Source organism: Polistes fuscatus, unplaced genomic scaffold (genome assembly GCF_010416935.1).
Source record: "Polistes fuscatus isolate 324 unplaced genomic scaffold, CU_Pfus_HIC Scaffold1, whole genome shotgun sequence".
In the NCBI taxonomy this organism is placed as follows: Eukaryota; Metazoa; Arthropoda; class Insecta; order Hymenoptera; family Vespidae; genus Polistes; species Polistes fuscatus.
Window position 1 is genome coordinate 15,198,898 of NW_025112997.1, and position 23,426 is coordinate 15,222,323.

At 34.6% G+C, this 23,426-nt stretch overlaps 1 protein-coding gene and 1 long non-coding RNA gene across 2 annotated transcripts in view; both read left to right on the forward strand.

Moving 5' to 3' along the window:
* LOC122523279 (telomerase-binding protein EST1A) overlaps positions 1-15,411 on the forward strand; it is a 93,904-nt gene extending 78,493 nt beyond the window's left edge. The window contains 4 exon segments of the mRNA XM_043644944.1: positions 6,210-6,372; positions 10,337-10,557; positions 11,585-11,669; positions 12,069-15,411. Of these exon segments, the coding sequence (XP_043500879.1) occupies positions 6,210-6,372; positions 10,337-10,557; positions 11,585-11,669; positions 12,069-12,208 (609 nt within the window). The 3' untranslated portion in view covers positions 12,209-15,411.
* On the forward strand, positions 4,637-5,743 carry LOC122523286. The gene is made up of 2 exons (XR_006305271.1): positions 4,637-4,853; positions 4,971-5,743. It is a non-coding gene; the product is annotated as an uncharacterized LOC122523286 (long non-coding RNA).
* Positions 15,412-23,426: the final 8,015 nt, after the last annotated feature.

Genomic DNA, 23,426 nt, shown 5'->3' on the forward strand with positions numbered 1-23,426 from the left:
CCTATTTATTTTATCTCGGTAAAAGCATCACGTCAACTTTTTCTTTTTTTTTTTTCTTATGACAATATCATATTTCACTTTATCCGAAAATTTTAATTCTTCGATAAAATATGAGACGGAAGATATTTAAAGGACATTGAAATCGTTAGAGTGATATCTGTTTCGGTAAATTCGATCATTACAATGTCGCACGTAGTTTTTATTTCTCTATTTGAGAAGAAAAAAAATAATACAACGAATAAATAAACGATTTGATATTTCGGATCTTTGACTGTTTACTTGCGTGTTAATTAATTTCTCGTTTCCATTATTAAATACGAAATTGCAGTAATAGGTTATATAATATAATAATAATTCTCTGTGTACGGAAGATCTTTCATTTAAATTAATGGCATTAGTAATTACGTATGGAACAAGGTCAGGTTGTATCGCGTTGCAACATTTTATGCTTTTATTAATGTTTTATATAAAAAATAAAGTTTCTAGAATTCGATTGACTGTATTGAATGTATGCTTTGGAGCTTACTTGGCTTCTGTAGTTGTTATATCTCTTTACCGTTTTAACCGTTACATTTTCTGTTGTTTATTCGCACTTGTATTAATGTTCGAGCATTAATGATCATTTCCATATCAAGTTTTGCAGGATATCAAAGGCACCTATATTACAGTCGGACTGTCATATGAATGTAACAACACGTTGGAGGATTTCATGTTCGAAATATTGTACTTCCATTTCGTTGAACATATAGTTTCTCTTTCTTTTTGCTTGTGTGTGTCTCTCTTACTCTATCCAAATTTTGTTTTATTATTTAAAGATATCAAAGAACGACACACGATTTCGGCTGAAATCAATGCTCGATAATTTCTCTTGTATTCTTATCGTATTTTATTCACGATAATATGATGTGATAGAAATATGTACAATTTGTCTATTATAATCTACTTATCAGAGAAGGAAATAGAAGAAAAAGAAGATGAAATTTGAGTCAACGTTCTTCGACGTTCCTATCAATTTCAAGAAAAGTGGAAGATGGAATAAGAGTGTTTCTCTTTAAACGAGTTTGAAATAATTTTCCATTATTATATATGATTAAAGGCAAGATCAAAACACCTCCCGGTTTCTTTCTTGACAAGGCTATACGCAGTCTTTCCTTAATTGAGTCTCGTTTCAAGCTCGTCCTGCGTAATTTATGTATCTTCAGAGACAGCTTATTCATTAGGAATAAGGAGAGCTTATTCGTTAAGGAAAACCGAATGAATGATAGTATTGGTGTTTGCTGGTGTTTGAATCGAATCGTCATTCTTTTCGACACGACTAAATATGGAGTTTCAATTAACGCCAGAAATACGTCCCTTGCTTTAATTCGTCACTCAACTTATTCCCTTTTCTATCTCTTTCTTTTCCTCCTTCCTATTTTTTTCTCTTTTTCTCTAAAAAGTGTTATCTATCACGTACGTAAATTACTCGGTAACGAGAGCTGCGTGCAAGAGGGGCAGCACGACTTTCCTTCCGTGCTTCGATCGGAAGAACGATAATTTCTCGCGAGAGGCTGTCGCGCGGAATAGAATGACAAAAGGGCGTTACCCGTGACGATACTACAGCTCGATATACCTATGTACATGTACATGCACACGTAAGATAAAATAAGAAAAAAAAAAAAGCTTAGTGCCTGCCTCCTGCGAGGAACCGGCGAGAGCCTGACCGGTAAATATATTTGTATGCGCCTTCCATCGGTTCTTCGCCAGTGTCAAGGCACATTCCTCGTAGTCTCGAGCTGAGAACGTATCCCTACCGTACCCGTCACCAATACCATTGCCAGCACCAATGTAACATCACCGCCTCTACATTTCCAAGCTATCGGCATCGTTCTCCACGCATCCGCTGCGAAAAGGTTTCCGCAAGCGTCTAAGTTTTTAAAACCTTATCCCCCACCTTCGCCAACTTTTCAAAAATGTTTCTTGTAAACGCACACGCATCGCTTACGTTTAATATGCTGGCCATTCACTTTGCCGTCAACCGAATTTTCCCCCTGATTTAATAGTTATCTGATGTTGTTCATTCAGCACTGATGCGCATCTCTCTCTTCTTCTTTTTCTCGAATTCTCATAAATCGTATAATGTTTTATTAAAATTAGTAGAATAGGACAATTTTTTTATTTCTATTTTTTTTTAAATAATATTACTTTTATATTATACAGAATAATTTCTGCTAAAAATTTGTATGAATTTATATGATTAACCTTTCCGCTGCGGCTAATAACTTGGTCGTCAATACACTGTTGCTGTACGAGACAGTTAAATTGCGAGTGTAGACTTTACCATAGATTGTAACATCTGATATTTTATCGTATTACGTAGATCAGTGATGGGTAACTGACGGCCCGCATGTGGTTCCTTCTTCTAGTTGCCTGTTCCAGTAAAATAGGAGGAGACGACCCCCATTATTCGATACTGCCACGCCGTGCCTCGTGAGATGCACGGCTTGTGTTTCTGTCTATTTATGGATAATCTGTTGGAGTAGTGGCTAGTAAACTTAAGTAGTGAGGAAGTAGATTGATTGATCGTGAGAAGTTGTCCACCCCTGATGTGTGTGTGTGTATATATATATAAATTATTGGTTTCTTATTTAAGTAATATAAAATTAATTTAAAACATATTATAAATGGATACAACTCAGAACATCGTTGTTTTCCATAAAGATTTTAAAATATATTACGTTCATCTAAAGTTAATTGAAACGGAATTATTTTAGGTGATTACTATCACCTTTAGTAGACAACGAACATTAAATATAATCAATAATCAGGTTCTGTTAGGAAATACTTAAACATTCAATTCGTTCAAGTTTTCAATAAAACGACGCAGTATACATATTTAAATATTTAATAATAAAATGCTTTATGCAAAATATTAATTTTTCTCGTTATACTAAAACAATGAAAACAACAAAAAAGACAAGATGATAGAGAGAGAGAGAGATAGAGACAGAGACAGACAGATAGACAGACAGATAGGCAGACAGAATAAAAAAAGGGGCAAGTCATATTCGCTTCGTGAAAATCGTTGGACAAGCTGGATGATAAAATATGAGGGAAAGAAAAAAAAATTAAAAAGACTAATAAAAAAAAGAAGGAAAGAACGAAAGAAAGCAATTTAAAAAGAGGGCCCGTGTCGGTTCCTCATCATCCGTGTCAAACCACGCGTGTTCTCCATCTCGTTTGCTCTTATGCTTGGCCGTCCCTCCTAATGGTGCGAGTAAGTTTCTGCGAGTGTAGCGCATTTACAATGTTACCACGAGCTGGAGATCGTTCTTGGTGGTGTATGGAAAGGACGTCGGTGTGTACTTAATATGCGCGGGCGTTAGAACCGCGATGCGTGATACAAGGCGGGTTCTCACGAGAAGCCACGATGGAGGAGGCGAGGAGGGGTAACTGCAGAGGGCAACTGAGGAGGGCAGACCAGCCAGACCAGCCAGGCACTCGTCGGACAAGGGCTACCTTTTTCTTTCTCTCTTTCTCTCTTTTTCTCTTTTTCTCTTTCTCTCTCTCTCTTCCATCCTCCCTTCCTCCCTCTCTCTTTCTTTCTTTGTAGAATCTTATATGTATGTGAGAAGAAAAAGTGACGAATACGATAACGAGAACGAAGGTGTGTGTTTAAAAAAGGCTGTTGAAGAGGAGGAAATGAAACAACGGTACCACCTAACGCTCTTCAGGAATCCACGAATACTTCAAATGGGAGTAAAAGATTTTTTTATCGACCACATAAGCTCTAATGAGTCTGAGAACGTAAGTGTCCGCAGGCGCCATGGAAAAAGCAAAATCATGTCGGTAATTAACAGGTTGATGTTTTCTTGATAATCGACAAGATTGTACAGTTGTGCTTTTTTTATGTTCAAATTAATAGACTAATATGTTGAGACTAAAAAGAAAAAGAAAGAACAATTTTTAAAGCAGACGTGATGCACTAATTAAAGGATTAAAAAAATGTTATATTTATCGACTGATTCAGTAAATAACAAAATATGACTTTAGGTTAAAATCGAATTCTGCGCTTTCATGTGCACTCCTTTTAATATATTTTTATTTAATATTCTTAAATATTTCTCTTTGATAAGATTTTGTTAATGTTTCTTTACTTATTTCCGAATTTTAGGATTCACGATAAAATTAAGTTTTCAAGTGGGTCTGGACCGAGACACCAACCTAGATTTCTTACTTTTCTGGATACAGCTTTATAAACCCTGAGTTATTCAAGTGCTTAGACTAAATCTATCACGAATGCCTCTTTATTAGAAATAGAGATGCTCGCTCCCATAGAGGCACATTTTAAAAATGTGTATTTTTTCGTACGATGAGAAAAATTCTTTCAATTTTAATAATCATGGATTCCGAAAAAATACTTTCACGTAAAAATGATTATATATTGTATGGTCCAAATATTTTTAGGTATGACAATCCTAATAATTTCATTATACGTTCATTATTTTCGGTAAACTAAATTTCAATTGACAATGGAAATTTTTTAATTTTTTAATAAATCTTATCAATTTTGAATATATTTTATGTTCAAATCTATGAAGAGATTAATATAGTTTATATATAATAGTTTCGTTAGATTTAAATCATTATAGTCTATTTTCCCTTTCGGTACTTATGCACGTGTCCCGATCAACTGGAGATAAAAAGCTCCGTTCCCCCATAACTAGAACAAGCGGCTTACATATTCGCTTATGAATAACCCGACGTGCCCACCTGAATATCGGAACAGGTGTCCCCATTCATTCACGGAGTCGATGTCTAGTCGAGCGAACGTTACGTCTGTAGCGAGGTATTCAAGTGCCTCTCGAATACGAGTAAGTTTTACTCGAACATATAACGATAACTTATTATCCCTTGTAAATGATTTTCAACGTCATTCACCATTATTCCATGCAATTTATACAAGTCTTAACATTCGATTTTCTTTACAGTGATTTTTGTCAGATTTCTTCACTGTGCAATATATTTTGAACATTCATAGAACACCGGACGAATCTGGAAAGCTATTGTGTGATATTTTGAGAGAATATTTCACGTATATACGTACGTAAATCGAAATTTAAAGTGAATTTTCCTACCTTCTGAATTCTAAATCCTACACTTTATTTTTGCCAACTCGACATATCGGCTATAAGTAAGCTAACTTATCGATCGCGTTTTACCAACAACAACGAACTATCAGTAAAAGGACTGAGAAATCGAATTCGTACTCGACTCGAGATTCGTCAGAAAGCGCGAGAGTGGCCCTGTTATGCCAATATTGCGCCACACGGAATAGAAATTGCGAGTAATATAACTCGAGTGGCGATGCGTCGAGAATTGAGACGAAAGCTGAATCTTGAGACGTCCCGAATTCTCGCCAAAAAAGAGAAAGGAAGAGAGAAGAAGATCGTCGATACGTGCGTGACATTTACGTATTATCTTCGATACATTTCGGTGCGTAAAACCCATTACTACTTTTGCATTCCGTCCGTGTATTTTCACGAGCAATTAGACTTGTCGAGTTGTTCGCATACTTTCCACTAAGCCGAGCGTTTTATCACCGAGGGAACGTCGCGATACATATTCTTCTGCGATTTACAAAATTGTAATCTTTCGGTTAAGAAAATATTTAAGTACGAAGAAGATGAAATAATGAATGAGATAAATCATAAAGCAAGAATACAACAATAAGAGAAAATGACTAACAATTATTACAAGAAAATAGAAAATGACATAGATGCTAAGTAGTTTTAGCCACAAGCGGAAACATATGGGAGCCCCATAAAGTGACTTTTTAAAGAGACAGTTTAAAGCAATCTCGTATGCTATATCGATCATCATCCCACGACTTAAAGCGACATTAGGGGACTCATTACTTTCCTTATCCTTTGTCGTAACAATGGTTACTTGGCATTCGCGTTGTGCCGTCCCAAGCCGACATTGTTCTCCGTGGTGTGCGCGACTGTTTCGCGATCCATCGTGCGCATACGTGGGATTCAATTGGAAGGTAATGTGTCTTCTGGTGCATCCTATGAACTCTGCCCATCTTTTTCCCCACGATACTCCAACGAACGAGATTTATTCTAACAGAAGAAGTTATATTTTTGTGTTAATTCCTTTCAATTCGGTTTGTAAACAATTGATTGAAAAATTTCTTATTATAATTTTTATAATAATATATTTTGCAGGCAATCTTAAAGAAATCCTCGGTGTCAGTGGAAATAGAAGTGAAACCAAAACAATTGGTACCAGACACCAATTGTTTCATCGACTATTTGCCACAATTGCAGAGTATTACGAAAGCTACCTCAGGAGCACAGCCCATGTATACGTTGATGGTACCGTTAGTGGGTAAGTACGATCGATGAGAAACTTTACTAAAATTAACTTCTATAAGTGTCTAATTACGTACCGGTCTCCGCGCCATGGATCAATACGGCATATCATCCACTACGAAAATTCATCAACAATTTCCGTTGATCTTTGCATGTTTAAACGATAAGTTAAAATTAGTTACGTTAAATATTTCAAAAAATAATGCATTACTACACTTTTAAAAAAGCAGTTTGGACTTATCTTAAAAGATTAACATTTTTAGAATTTTAATTACTGAAATAGGAATGCACCAAAGGTGAAATACGAAGAACGTGTGAAATACTTCTTGGGGAATATAAATATATTAAAACAAAGTATTTGAATTTTTTATAATTCTCAGAATTCGTCTGACATGAGCATTTTTAACGGCATGACAGAAGACACAATTTTAGAATCTTTCACAATGAAACGTAAGGAATGAAAAAAAAAAAAATTATCCGATAATACTTTTCTCTGAAAATGATACCATCCTACTATTTTTATCAATCTTGACTCGATTCAAAATTTCCATTTTCCATTATAAAAAACATAGAAAAAATACAAAGAGTGAGAGAGAGAGAGATAAAGAATTGATGTTGATTTTTAATTAAAAATGAGTTTATACTTCATCGTAGTCAATTTTATGATGACAATTGCGTTAATTTTTTGAATATGAAAGGTCCAGTGGGATATCGAGTTTTGCTTTGCTTAATTTGAAATCTACTCGTATACAAGGTATACGAATGAACTGAAAAAAATAAAAGAATAGAGAGATAGATAGCCACGAGCAACCGTAGGGGTCGATTGACCCGTGACCTCAGCGGTTATTTTTTTTTTTACCGAAGTTTATCGATTATCCGATCGAAAAGAAGATGGTAAAAAGAGAGAGAGGAGAATCATGCTGTAACCCTACCCAAAATAATATCCCCTGCGAGCCTGGGGAGCGTATAAAATAATCGACTATAAAAAAAGGGAAGAAGTGAGAGAAGAAGGGTCTTTGATCCTTTCCATTGGCTACTTGCCACCTCTACACTTTTGTTGAATAAAAATAGAAGAGTTTCAATGCGGATCAATCGCAGCGTTTTTGCCAAAGATTTTTTTATTTCTCCTTATAAATGTCCAATCATTTTTTATTCGGAAATAAGAAGAATCATTATTTCAGAAGTTTTATAATTTTTTCTTTTCTTTTTCTTTTTAAACAATCAAACCGAAACACAATTTTTCTTTTTTTTTTTTTTGAAATTTGTCTTCTTCTCTATCGTTTTAAATTATTATTTATTTTATTTTTTTCCATTGTCTGTTTAATGTTAATCGGGAAGAATGAAAGGATTCTCTTGTAGGTGTTTGCATAATTCTCAGCACAATGAACGAGATAGGGACCGAAGAAAATAATACTATAGAATCGAACAGTGTTTGCAGAATTCTCCAAATACCAATGATCAATTTTCTCGATTCGTATTGTATGTTTGCTGTGACGATTTGCATAGTCTTGATATTGATAGAGGAATCTGATAAGTACTTTAATGTAGAGTTGACCGAGATCTACGTAATATACTTTTTAACTTTATTCCGTACAGGAATATATTCTAAAAATAATTTCATAGATTTCCATGAATTTATTATCTGTATTATAACCGTTGTTTATAGACAAACATAAAAAAGTAGCATTGATATTCATTTTCGTTCTGCTTTTCTTCTTTCTTCTATAATTTATTTTGCCGCCGTAATTATAATTACATTTCCGATTATCGAATTTCAAGAATAAATGAGATAAAATAAAATAAAAATAAAAAAAGAGGAGATAGAGGAGGAACAAAATAAACATGCGAAACAGAAAAACATGTTTGTTCGAGAAGTTTTTCGATGATAGTAACCCTAACATTAGTAGCCAACGATTTATTCGAGAAAACAAGAAGGGTTTATACATTTTCTTTCCCCTCGTCTTCTCTCTCTTTCTATGTCTCTTTCTATCTCCATCTTCCTTTCTTTGTAACTTCGATCGAATCCTCCTGGAATACATCTTCTCTTTTCCTCCCTCGATTTGCCGTGAACTGTCTGGGAAGAGGATACGGCTGGTAGACATTTAATTTATTGGGGCGAAGAAAGTTTACCCAAACTCCATTTGCATCTTTCGTGGGGTACCATCTCGTATCGCGATCCGATCGCCTAGCAAGCATAAGCGATATGTCTTTCTTTTTCTTTCTTTCCTTCTCGTTCTCTCTCTGAAGCAACTAAAGTGATTATCTATTGTTTATATCAATCGAGTAATGTGCAAAATTCCTACGACCGGCGTATTCGATCAATACTTCTGCGGCACGTATCTTGTATAAGATCGTCTGTGTAAGTGATAATAAATCTTGAAAATTGTAAAAAAGAAAAATGACTTTGGTACCAAATTATCGTCGTTTGGTACCAAATTATTTGATTTAACATTACAACTAAAGGAAATATTTAGATGGCTAACTTTAGATGGGTCAACGTGTATACGAGTCTATCAAGAAAATTTAAGAATCATTTTTAACCTTTGGATCCTTCTCCGAAGAGTTCCACCCTTAATAATAAGGATCTTAATCGATCGTTATATTCGGTCATTCGTTCCACTAATATACAGTAATTCATGTAGGCAAAATTTAAACGCATCCACCACTAGAAGGTAACCGAAAAATACATTCGAAAAAGTAATACTCGATTTTTCTTCGGGATGCCTCGTTGAATGTATCCTTCTACCGAACAGCCATCCTTTCTGTCATCTACGGTTTATATGATACGTGCGTTGCCAAGTGGGAAGAAGAAAAGAGAAACGAGTCGTTAGTTCGTTGGGCGTACATACATAGACTAATACACACATACATGCGTATATTTTGTCGTGTATATATGCGAAGGGAGAGGGAGACCGAAAAACGAAAGTACGTCTTCATGCAAAATCAACTGCCGCGCTGCCCTTTGACCTCACCGGCCGGCCACGGTCTGTCTGGCTCCGACAACGGACCACGCTGAGCGTTCACAGTTAGGTTCTCACGGCTCATACATGAATGCATGTATGTGCGGTCTGAAACGAGGGACGATTGGCCGACGACGAAGAGACTGGCCGTACTGGTGCCATTCCGGTACGCGACGCTCTACTTGCTGCCATTCGACTGCGTGAGCACCCATGTTTCAAGCCCATGGCCCGTCGTGTTCCTTTGAACTTCACCACCATCGATGCTAGTCTCTCTTTTCCTCGAAGACTACCGTATTTACTCGACCTTTGATTTCAAAAGAAAATCTACTGAAACATTTTCACACCAGTTACATTCCATCTTTTTCAATCTCTTCTATTATTGATTGTTATTTAGGCACTTATTTCGTAATAATAGATTGATGATCTATACATTGTGTTTTATTATATCAAAATATTATGAAGAGTTTAGATAATATTCTAAGTTAAAAAGTCGTTTGTATTTGTATAGACGGTAGCAAATCCTCTTACTTTTTATGAAAATTTGTTAAAGTTTTCTCTTTTAAAAAATGATCAAGAGAATATCCACGAATATGAAAGCAAAGAAATTCCCCTGCTAAGTTTGTCAGAAGTTCTCTCCATCTTCTTTAAGCCTTCTTGATGGTACTAAAGAAAATGAGTTTTTTTCTGGAAAGTCTGAGAAACCTGTTCTTACGATAATAGTAAATATCCGAAATAGAACTTCACAAAAAGGGTGGACGACGAAAGTTTTCAGTAAACAGTATTAACGCGAACTCCTTCATTTAACTTCCGTTTAAAACTTGCCGTTACTCGATCCCTCTCTCTCTCTCTCTTTCTTTTTCCGTAACGTCGAAAGGATGTTGTAAAAAAAACATTATCGACAATCTTATGAATTTATTAGATGCGATACGGCGGAAATCTTGGGATCATCATCGAACAAGAGACTTGTGTTCGAAGATCAAAAGTGAATTAATTCTTTTCACAAATGGAACTTTGTTACAGTTTTAAACGAATTGGAAGGTTTGACCAGAGGCGCCGATGCCAGGGATTGCCCACCGGCATCGAGAGCGACTTTGAATCCTGAACATGTTGCTAGAGTGGCAGAAAGTGCAAAGGCTGCATTGGCATTTGCTAGAAGCCGAAACCCAGCGATTCGATGTTTGACCACGAGAGGAACCGTCTTAACTTCCAGTACTTTTACCGTTGAAGAAGACGTCGATAAGGTAAATTATTGATCCCTTATTTTCATCATTAGCTAATTTATTATCAATAAAAATCATCGAATATTCGTTAAAAAACACGAAGACTTAAAACTTATATCTCAGTCTGTACTGGATCAATTATAAATTTTCATGAGTACAGTTAGCTCAAACAGAATAAAAAAGCATTTTAAACTAACATACAAGCATCTATTATCACTTCTTTTTATTCTTGATAGAAATAGCACTACTTCAATGCGGATATGCGCTTTCTATTTTTTAACAAGACTTGATCTGTCTAAATATGATTAAGACCAAGTAGATATCGTATATTACTTCCTGCCGTTATCGGAAACTAGAATATTTGCTTATGTGCGTGCGTAAACATACAGATACATACTAATAAAGTATATCAGCAACATTGTCCTGCGGTAGAACAAATACCTTTTGTTTAACTTTTTTATTTATTTATTATCTTTGATTGCGGCTTCCTGGATGTAAGAAAAGTCATAAGAGAGATCAGAATTGAATCCTATCATTCTGATAGGTCTGGAACGAAAAATCAATAGAAAGAAAAAGGGAGCCATTCTATCTTTCACGCATGCAAAGAAGTAAAGAGGGTGCCGAAGGAGAGAGGAAAAGGGATTACAGATCGGTGTTCATCGAAGCACGAATTTTATGATAAGGGATCGAGTACCCTAGAAATTTTCCTATACCGTACAGAAAAGATGAATTCTACTCGATGTGAAATAAATTGTAGTGCGAAACACGCATTCGTGATTTCTACAGCATTTCTTCATAGTAATATATCGGATACACGATTTTGATACGTTTGCAAACACGAAACTCGACTTGTCGAGAGACATGATAACGAGAATCCCTTCGTTATTATTTCTTTTTGTCGTGTCTCTTGTCTGTCTGGTTTTCTTTTCTTTCTCACCCCGGTTTTCTGAACATTTGTTGAAGTTTGGAATCAGAAATAGTTGAACGTTTAAAGAAATGATAGAACGGGATGTAATATTTTAAACTTTTTCTTTGATGTTCGTTACAGGATAAATTGACTAGAAACGATGACAGAATTCTGGCTACGTGCTTGAGCTTGTGTAGAACAGGCATCAAAGAACTTAATAATCCAGGTATGTTAAATATCAAATTTGTACATTCGTTGATAATCAGTTAAATTAATCTTCGAAAATTTGGTTTAAATTACTTATTAAACTAGAATAAGCAAATGATTATAATTTCTGAAGATTAATAATTAACCGATATCAATAACCTCTCCAAAAGTCGATAAATGTAGATAACTTAATTCTGCAAAAGAAGATGGGAAAAAAAAATATATATATATATATGTAAGACACCAGTCATATTAGTTTTATAGAAGCTACGAAAGAATGGTAACTAGGTATTTGGAGGGAGGGAGGGGGGTAGCTTAGTTGCGAGTGTAAAATACGGGAAATCGAATTCAAATCCTGGTTCAGCCAGAGCCCATTTTTTCGTAAGCTTACAAAATCTAATTTATCTTGCCTCGACAGAGGAGAACCACCAGCCCCGACGTCTGAAGAGAGAAGTCGTGCTGTTGACGGAAGACAGAAACCTGAGAGTTAAAGCCCTCGCTAGGGACGTGCCGGTGAGAGAGGTACCCGACTTCATGGAATGGGCTGGCCTCGGTTGAGACGACTATAACTTCGTAACCAAATATTCCCACTGATGAAACAAATATCCCGTTCCCCGCCGCGCAAACTAAGACCATAAACTTAGACCAAAAGTACAGCGAAGAAGAGAGGAAAATAGAAAAAGAAGAGCGTTTCTCTTCACGTTGCTGAACCAATAAATCCTTTGGAAAGGAAAAACGCGTTAACGAAAAACGTGATTTTTTTTTTATTTTTACGTAAGTTCGTCCCTTTAAAAAAGGAAAAAAAGAAAGAAAAAAAAAAGCAAAACGAAAGAAAGAAACTCGAACCCACGTATCTTGGTCGTTACTCTTCCTATTATTTTTGTTCCTCTTTGCAAAAATGTTCAAACATTCGTCACAATGTTTTTACAAGATTCTGCACGTTCGCTTTAAACAGTAAATTGAAAAAACAAAAAAAAATAGTAGAAAAGCTGCCGAGAATACAGAGCGTTGAGAATTTAACCTAAATGATATACTCAAATCGTCAGTATAATGATATCCTTTTACAGATTCTGAGACCGCAATACTTTTCATTGCATTCCTGAATCTCAACCTCTCCGTATTCTCCTTGATTCAACATATTTGAAGTAAAATCTAGATGAAACGAATATAAGGGAAGAATCGATCATGAGATATGAAGGCTGGCTTTTAAGGGAAAATAAGATTTGGTAGTACCATGTGCAAGAAAAATGGTTGCTCAAAAATACGAATAAATGGAAGCGGTTAATCGAAAGATAGGAATGTTAAAGAAGCAAAAAAAAAAGTAGCAACAAAAATACAAGGAAAGAAAAGAAAAACACAATGGAAAGAGTTTAGCAAGTATATTGAATCTTGACAGTTTTTACACATTTTATTCTTCTTAGGCTCGTTTTATCAAAGGGGGTCATCTATTGTGACTGAATTTGTTGTATATCATCCTTTTAAATCGTATTTGTATGAATACATATTTGTACGAGTTTTGAATACTTTGCGTATATTCTACAATGTCTGCACTAGATATATATTGCACTCGTTGTGGATTGTGCGATTGGCGCCAGTCATGTCTCTTCTTTTCTTTGTATCTTCGTTATTTTTTTTTTTAATCTCTTCTTGTTTGATATATCCTCATATAGAGTAGTTCAATTATAAAAAAATTCATAATAATCTGGATAATATCTTTTTTATTCCAGTTTTTAAATCACTTTAAACGCAATTAAAATATTCTTGTTATTCATTCTTTTAGTCGCGTTTACACTTACCGTTTTCGTAGAGTAATTGATATTGCTGCGATGGTACATTTATCAATGTTCTCTTTTAGTCCCGATTTTTTTCTTCTTTTTAAATAAAAGAAAATAATAAAAGTATTTTTATTAATAGATTAAGAATGTAATCTAGCTTTCAGATATTGAAATATTCTATACGAGATACTATTTTACTTTTAACTTTACCCTGTTCAATTAAATATTATTTAGATATTAATTAGGACAAAATAATGAAAGCCTTCATTATGTTTCACAGTATCTGCAAAAAATTATCTACTTTCGTACTTATATGTATATACATATATGCATTATATGTATTTTATCAGTGATATATTATTGAATCGTTTAAATGAATAATAATAACAGCACCGAATTGTACGATGTAAAGGCTGATTAGATGGTAATAATTCTGTAAGACGGAGAATCGATCGTAGCAAAAAAAAATAGAACGTACATGTTGCTCGCACCGTATGCTTTTCCTTTATTTGTAATTTACCACAATTGTTCTTGTAAAATTTAGCAATTAGTAATAAGACAAGTCATTATAATAGAAAAGTATGCATTGATTTAAGCAGGACCAATAATCGTGATTATTTACAATCAGTATCGTAACCTTTCTTATTTGTGAGCTTTAATGACAAAATTTGTTACGTGCAAAGAAAGAATGAAAGAAAGAATATTATTAGAAGCGATCAGAGTTGCGAACATTCCGAACGGTAAGAATTGATTGGCAAAGACTATACTAATTTGTTGTGATTATCTTCTATTCATTTGAAAAAATAAGTAAAAGAAAAACATTTTCATGTTTGGTATAAAAAAAGTGTACGAATTATTATAGAATATACAAATCAAGTTACACTCATCGGTTGCGGCGTCGTTATAAACTTTTTCTACCGAGCGTTCTTTCTATTCGTGGCTTTTAAACGATTTTAAATGAAAGAGATCGAGTGAGAGGGAGAGAGAAAAAAAGAGATAAGGAAATAGAAAAAGAGAACAACAAGAAAAATCATATGAATCAAAAGATTATTGTAGAGAGGATTGAGCATGAAAGATTAAAAGAGCGAAAGAGAATAACGTCCTATTTTTTGACGAAATTGTAATTACTTAAAGATCTTTAGTAATCGTATGAGAGAGGGGGAGAGAGAGAGAGAGAGAGAGAAATATGCACGCGATAATATAAAAAAATAGACGATAGAGAGAAAGAGAAAAAGAAGAAGGAGAGAAAATTAGTTTAAAAAAATAATGAGACAAAATTAGAATGAAAGAAATCAATTATCAAGGAAGAAAGTGAACGGAAAAAGCAAAAATTTCTTAATTATTATTGAAGAATATATGATTTATTAAAATTATACCAATAATTTTGTGTGTAGTTAAACGAAATCGCGAGAAACGTGTTCGTATTACCATCAGTTTTGTATTTCAAAATAATAAATACGAATGAATGTTTATTATAAGATATGCACAGACATTTTTACCTAATTAAACACTTTCTGGCATTACGTAAAAAGATCGAAAAGTATATGATATAAGTGGCATTCGAATCGATTTTAATTATCTTCAAAGTTCATCGAAAGTGATTTCTCTTTTCTTTCAGTCTTTCCACATTTTACTAGTCTTCTTATGTTTTTTCTACTTCTTCTTCTTCTTCTTCTTATTCATTTTCTCTTTAACTATGCCCTGCGAATATATCTTCACTTCCAACAAAGAAGGCGAAGAGTATAGAAGAAAATGTATTTCACTGTTGTGCACGTGTTAGAAGCATCAGCAGACAATTGTTTTCACTTATTTCTTATTGTTAGTACATCTATTATAGTAGTTTTTAAACTAAATAAAAAAAAAATTATAATAAAAGTGAAGGAAAGAAAGGATACGATAGAGCGCGATAAGTATGATCATGTTCTGAAATTAAAAATAATCGTAGAAAAAATAACTCCGAGAAGAATCAACCACGTAAGATAGCAAGAGAAAGATACGCGAAGAAGGAAGAGAAGAGGAAAGAAATACGTGATATCGAGAAAGAGTGAATTCACAATAATTATAATCGGTTTTTATAGTTTAATCCGAATACCAAATTTTATTCTTGTATATATATATATATATATACATATATATTGTGTATATATATACAATTAAGAGAAAGAGGAAAAAAAAATAAAATAAAAAAATTATTATTATATATATATATTATATAATTATAATAATATATATACATATTATATAATTATAATAATAATATATATATATATATATATATATGTATGTATGTATATATTATTAGTCTACATTTTTTTCCCCTTTCTCTTAACAGTTGCAATAGAACAAGTTTGCTCGCTATCAATTGAGCCTTGAGAACAAATCCTCGTCCTTCTTTCATCGACGAAAATAATAATTCATTAGTTTTTAATTAATTTTCTATTATGTCAAACAACGTCAGAAACCCAATCACTTCAACTGAATTTCTTATATAATGCATAATTACTATCTCTTTTTTTTTTTGCACTCTGTGTGTTTTTTTCTATTCTTAAGAAGAAAATAATAATTCTGACGTCGTATCTTGCGTGATTGATTCTACGTTCAGAAATGAGAAGGGTATACATTTCCTGCGAAGTAGGTAGACAAAAATAAATATATGATTAGGATATCAACGACGATCTCGTCGAAGTTATAATTTTTAGAAGTGGGTAGAACCGAGGGAGGAACGAGGATGATCGGATTGCATTATATGTAATCCTTATATCCAATTTTCACCCTTGTACCGTAAGTGTACCTATACATAAATATAAATATGCGTATTATAAAAAATGTATGCATTTTACTCGTCACCGGTTTTATCGAAGATGTTCACGGTATATCATGGTATGTTAAGTGACAAAAAGACACTCCTGTTGGGTTGGAGGTCAGAAAGTAATTCATTTGTATTGCTTCTCAGGAATAAAGTTTCACCAATGCAATGAGAATAAACATTATGTGAAATCGACGAAAAATGTTGCTTGGTAATGAATAATTTTTATTGGCGAAGATGTTGACAGTTATGACGATGATAACGATGACGATGACGACAACGATGACGACGACAAGACAACGACGACGACAGAAACATGTAACTGAAATTTTAAACTAATCATTTATTACGATAAAATAATCATTCATGAGAAGTGTTGCAATTATAGTGTTACTACTTTGATTATCTAATAAAAAGTGACGTTGACCACACCGTTATTAAATCATATAAACTAATCCTTTTGAAAGCGTCGAACTGCCGGTAGGTAAATACCTTTTGTTCGTTTCAGTTTGTCCTTGTAGAATTCTGGATTGGAAGGGTTACGCGGCAAGCTGTTTTTATGAATTACATGAACGAATACAGATTATTATTAATTAAGTATTTTAATGAATTATGACAGTAAAAATTTAACAAATTTGTAAGCCCTGTCTCCAGAATCTACGATCATAAACACATCAACTGACGAACTTTTTATTTTGTAAGGTTTTTAAATATATTATTGTATCCACTATTTTTTGTAGTAATAAATATTCAATCTATCGATCGTACACGTGTCATGATGAAGTCGAGCTATCGCGATTATTATTTGTCTCTACGAATACAGAGTCACGTAAAGAAATTCGTGCACGTCTGACGTGATCTTTACCCACTTTACAATATTTGGAGTCATAAAGCACGACCGAGGAACGACGCTAAGCGTAGATCGCTTGGCAGAAACGTTGACACACTCGATTTGCTTATACCTACCTAGCATCAGGTAAGAACATCAAAAGCGTGCACGCGCGAGCGTGTTCGTTCATGGAAACAAGTTCGTGTTCGCTTATTCGAACAATCATATCTTGCAGAAATCACTTATGTTTTTCGTCAATTATGAAAACCGATATTTTTTTCATTTTTTTGTAGAAGTTTTGTATAAACATGTTTTATTTTTATTAATTTAATAATTTTTAATTCATCAAATGATTATTATTATATTTATATGGAAATATTTCCTCTACTGAAATTTATTAAAGTACGGCTCTGTCAAAGATTTCCTTCAAGATCTATCGATACCAATCAAAATTCATCGGAAATCGATCGATCGATCTCGATTGAGCATCATGAATCGACCGATCGGTTGGTAGATTTATACTTTTCAGTACATTTCCGGATAAGTTCTAGTTGTAATAGAAGCAGTAAGCAACCACAGTCATTCTCTTTCTACATTTCTGATTCTGCCTCTCCACCAACATTTTTATATCCTGGCTTCCTCTTGACTTCGCCAAGCTTGGCTATTTTTAACGAGGTAACCTTGAACTTGCTGCTGGCACTGCCGCTCCCGCAGTGATCCGATCACCAATAAAGGGACTTATCTAATTCTGAGAAAGGCAATCGAGTCTCGCGACTAAAGGTAAGTACTCGAGGCCGTACTTCGAATCGTATGTTTCGACCTAATCAACATCGGTACCTTGCACCGTCGTTGTAGTAGTAGTAGTAGTCGTCGTCCTCGAGACACGAGATGGTAGACGGTTAAAAGGAACCCCTTAACTATCACTACCTCTATCTATGCGAGTCGTCAGCACGAATTAACTCGATTTCGATGAAAGATACAATAACCTCTGGTTGAGATAAAAAATATTTTACCGTCGATAAACCGAAGACGGTCACTGAGGTAAAGGATTCTGCTATATTTTCTAACGACTAACGACTAACGAGAGAAAGAGTCTCTTCTACCACGTGCCGTAAATAGTTGGTGGTACTAAAAGCTCGAAGAGTCTCCTGAGGATAGCGCCGTAGCGATTAGGATCGTAATTCCTATCGGAAGACGGTCTAAGCTATGAGAGGCATTAAAATTTCAACCGTTTAAAGTAATTCGTAGGAAGTTTGGAGTGTATGTGCTGAGGATAGATCACGAGAATTTCTACTTCTTTGTCTATTTATCTCTTTCCCGTTCTCTATATGCGGGCAAACGGAAAAAAGATTTTCATTCGCACAATATGTGTCCTGTCAGGAAGGAACGGATGTATCGGAGCAAGAAGGTCTATTCTACGGCACAATGCAATCACAATGCATTCAAACTCGAGAAGCGCTCGTCAACGATGCAATACAGAATCCATCGAGTTGCGTCGCGTCCGAGACCGTAAATGAGGTCTATGCCGTAGCATAGTGAGCACCGTAACCACTGATTGTGTATGTATACTCTGTATATGTGTGTGCGTGTGAGTTAGCGTGTGCATACTCGTGCGCGCGCGCGTACATGTAGAAAGAGAGGTTATTTGAAGGAAATAGAGAAGAAAACTTTGCATACCGTTCATACGCAAGTCTGTTGCTTTTCGCGAGCAAGTGCCAGAAATGTACATGGACGTATAAACAGACACGCGAGAAAAAAAGTAGGAGGAGGACGACAACTGCGGCGTGGCTCTACCGATCTCCTCTTCCTTTCCTTTCTTTTTCTTCTTCCACTCTCTTCGGATCTTCGTGATAACTCTAGCAGGAAGACTATATACGGTAGCCGACAAGAGATAACGCAAACTCGCATATTATCTGATTCTGTGTTGTTCAGGATGTCTCGAGATTTGTGGAAGGAATGACCTGCATTCCGAAATCCGACTACGAGAATTACTTTCTAAGAAGATCTCGTCCATTCTTTTGAAATTGTTATTAGATTTAAAAGTGGAAGATCGGTGGTGCGAATCTAATCGATAAATGGATACGCTTTGGATAATAATTATTTTATTATCCATCTCGGATAATAAAAATAACAATGTTGATATCCATCTGACCATATGACCGCAAATATATGATTTCACAGAAAATGCTACTTACAGAATACGCGGAATAAGTTCATTCATCAGACATCTCCATTCAAGGTCGTCGTTGATGAGATTAGAAAAAAGTTGAGAGAAGGCACACGGAACGAGTTGCTCCGGCGCGGCATAACGTTTCTAGAAGAGACATCCTAAGAGGCACGTAATCGCATTTGCGAGAAGCTGCTGAGAGAGTATAAAGACAACGCATGGAAACGAGAGAAAAGAGAAAACAGTCGGCTTATGTGGCGGCCATAAAGGATTACGTTGCCCGATGAATCTAAAATTTAACTCACCGCGGTTAGTTTTGAGATTAGAAGAGCGTCCTTTCCTCGTCTTTTCATCTTCGTCCAGCTTGCTTTCGAGTTAGTCGCTCGAGCTACGTAAGTACAATTTAAATGAATTTCTTTTCAACTAGATTCTCTGATACAGATAAAAAAAACACAAAATTAATTTTCACAACTAGGTTAAGAAATTAAAAAAAAAGAATGAATTTTAGATTTTTTTTATATTAAAATTATTTATGTTACAAAATAAATTTACACAATTATATGATTTTGGTATCGTATTGAATAACTTATGTACGATTTCCGAACAGCGATTAAAATGAAGTCTATCATTAATATTGATCTTTTCCTTCTTTCTCTTTTCTCAATAGTTAGTTTCCCTCAGGGATCATCGCAGAATCCTCTTATTTAGTCTTATGTCGTTTATTATTTTGAAGACCAAGTACGATAACTACGACTATGATGACGTCTGCAACGGCTATGTCAAAATACCTACAAGTTCAAGATCATGAGGTCGTTGCACGTACAGCGCTTCGTACCGCATTGTAGACTCGGGCAGAAGATGTATCCTACCCGACAAGCCGAGTAAGCGTTTCAGCTTGGCCAAGGGCCAGATATCTCGTCGGAAGAGGGATGAAGTAGTATCTTGCTGTTTCCGTCGGGACTCTGAAATTTTCTATCGTTTTATCCTCCTTTCAGCCCTCTTTTATCTCTTTTTATCATTCTCCTCGAATTACGTAACTTCCATCGCTTCCACGACAATCTTTTTTTTTCCTCTCCGAGACCGAGCGTTTTATTGCTCGGAAATATTAGATTTTTCATTGGAAACATTTTTAGTGTTCTTTATCGTTTCATTTCAAATACCTTTAATATTTCTATGGTGTTAAACAAACTAATAAATTACAAAATATATATATATATATATATTTCTCGTTTTCATTGTATATTTTAATGAAATTTACTTTTTTATTAAATAACCATCGTGCTTCAAATAATAGTTCTATATCAAAGCGAAACTATATAAGATAACATATAGATAAAAGTACATAGAGATTATATCAACGATTCACAGCTATCGTAACCTTATTCTTATTCTTGATGCATTTACGTAAGTTCGACGTATCCAAAAAAAGAACGAATACACCAATTCACGTAAAATTTATTGGATGACCGAGCACTTTGAATTAAATTCGTCGAAAGTACGAAGAGATATTTTTGGAGACAATTCCTCTGAATGGATTTTACGACGATCGATCGGGCAGGTTAGTAACCCGAAGGTAGGTATATCTCGAACGGAGAGAACAGCGGTCACTCAGACGGTCTTTTCGTATTCTTAAGAGCCTTCTTGTCTCGTCACGGGGTTACGAAATGCAAGAGACGTGCAACGCGAATGCGGTAATCGCGTTCTCCCTTCATCGACTTACACACCGACTTGCGAACTACGTTCCTCTTCGGGGAACGAATTCGAACGGTACGTTCGAAACATCAAATAAATCAAGGAATACGAGGAAAAAAAGCGATAAATCGCTAAAACGTACCTATTATTTTTCTATATTTTTAAATAAAACTACATTAATTATCTGATTTGTTTTTATTGCTTATCGCGTCGACACGCGGATTTAATGAAAGTTCGAATCAAAAAATAATTGATTATTTGAAAGTTATAAAATTTGTTTCGATTAAATCTAAAAATGATTTATTGTTAAATTCATTCTTTTTGATAGAAGTCTGAGATATTTCTGCTAACAATAAGATTTTTCATCGTTGCGGTCGCGTTGCCGGAAAACATCAAGGATATCGGGGGACAGACAGTTCAAATGGTACTTTCTAAACAGGCAATAGATATTTACTATTTTTTTTAGAATTAGCATTTATATTTTTGTAAGTTTCTAGAAATTTTATACCGAAATGGTTAAAAGAAAGCGAAAGACTAGTAAATACGAACATTTTCGAAATAGTTAAAGTAGAAGTTGTTTAATATGTTTCGATGAGAAAAATGATCAAAAGAGGAGACTTCTACAAAACATTCTCAAGATAACCAAATTTATATGTCGGAGGTTGTGTTTTAAAATATATCGTACTAAAGAAAATATTCGGTGAAACTAACCTGAAATATAAAATAACAAAATAGTAAAGAATATACACGTAGCTTAAATAAACCTACTTAAATAAAAGTTAAACGTTATTTAGGTAATGTTTGACTTAGATTATGGTTATCCAAAAATAATTCCAATAAGTACGGCATCCATGTCTAAAGAAAAAATTAATTTCATACTAATTATCATCATTTCTTTAAAATCTTTTGTCTTCTCTTTATTCCTCTTGCTATAAAATGTTCCTTTAATTTCATTCAAAAGTTAAGACAAAAGCAATCCAAATAGATAATTGAAGGCATTATTACTCGTCTATAAAATAATTCCAACAATATCTCAAAGGAACAAGAAACAAAATTAAAAACGATCACAAGGCGATGTATTGTATATTTACGCGGATGAATTGTTTTCGGAAACGTGTCCGTAGAATTCGCACGATAAATCTAAAAAAAGCGTGCGACTATGGTAAAGGGCCAAAGGTCGATGGAAGTTTAAGCGGAGCTTCATCCGATCGGTCAGAGTAGGTATCCGCATTAAAAACGACTCAAGCACCTACGCGAGCTAGAGAATAAAAATAGCGTTTTATATAAACCTTTCATATAAACTTAACTCTTGACATCGTGTAGCAGATGCAACCAAGCCGCAATAAGTGTAAATCGAAGTGGCGTTAATGTCGAGCCATCCAACAAGGACGATTTAACTCGTTGTCGAGCTTCGAATCTCACAAAAGGCCAGAGATTACCATCTACTAAACACGTACTATCACAAATTTGCTCTTACAATCAGTGTGCTTGTCTATGTACGATATAAGTACTTGGATTGATATGACCATGCAAGTTGAAGCAGGATTATGTGCTCGTAGCTCAGACCAATTATATTTCTTATTTTGTTACCCCGTATTGCTTTTTTCTCATTGCAATTAAAAAATGATGCTTCATGAATTTCTTACTTAGATTAATACATTGGCTTTGTATTTGAACACACATTCGACTCAGTAGGGGTAGCTCGTTCTCCGTGTTAGCAATGGATTGTTGGAAAGATGAGCAGAGCATCGATAAACGTCCTGCTTGAATTCAAGGAATCGTATAATAGCGTGAATAGAACCAACGACCTCGTCGTTTAAAGAGGCTACGGATCCGTGCAGATTCTTATCTATGTAGGAAGTTATCCAGCAGAGTCCATCTCATCATCTCTGTGTAAAGAGATCGAATCTTTTGTTGGATACTACGTAATACTTTCTGTGTTTTTTTTTTCTCTTAAAGATCACAGAAAGAACTACATGATCCTTGTTTTATCGAAATATTCGATTTTCTATCGATTAATTTCCTTTCTTTTCCCTATCTAAAATGTTACAGAAAAAAGTGCTTGTTTTAAACTGGAATAAACGATTGACTCTGTGTAAGCGTGATAGTGAATCGGATGTAAACAGTATTATTCAGTTACTGTTTTAGGATTTGAACGATAATGAACGAACATGTGTTCGAAAGAGATTAAGAACATGTTTCTTTAATCTAACATAGGTCTCAGTCTATTTGCTTTGCATCGAATAATGCTTAATATCAATCCGCAGCAGAAGATTCTATTGTTATAAAAGAAAACGATAGTTTAAAGAATATTTGTAGTAACAACGATGCTAGTTGAGTATATTTAAATATATTTTGATCGAATTAATCGCGAGAAACAAAAATTCGGAACGGTACATTGTTTCTTCAAGATTCAAGAGAAACGATCATAAGTCATATGTTAGATTCAGATCGCTTTGAGTCATTGTATGCGTATTGTCCGGAGACAATGCCCCAGTGAATCAAGC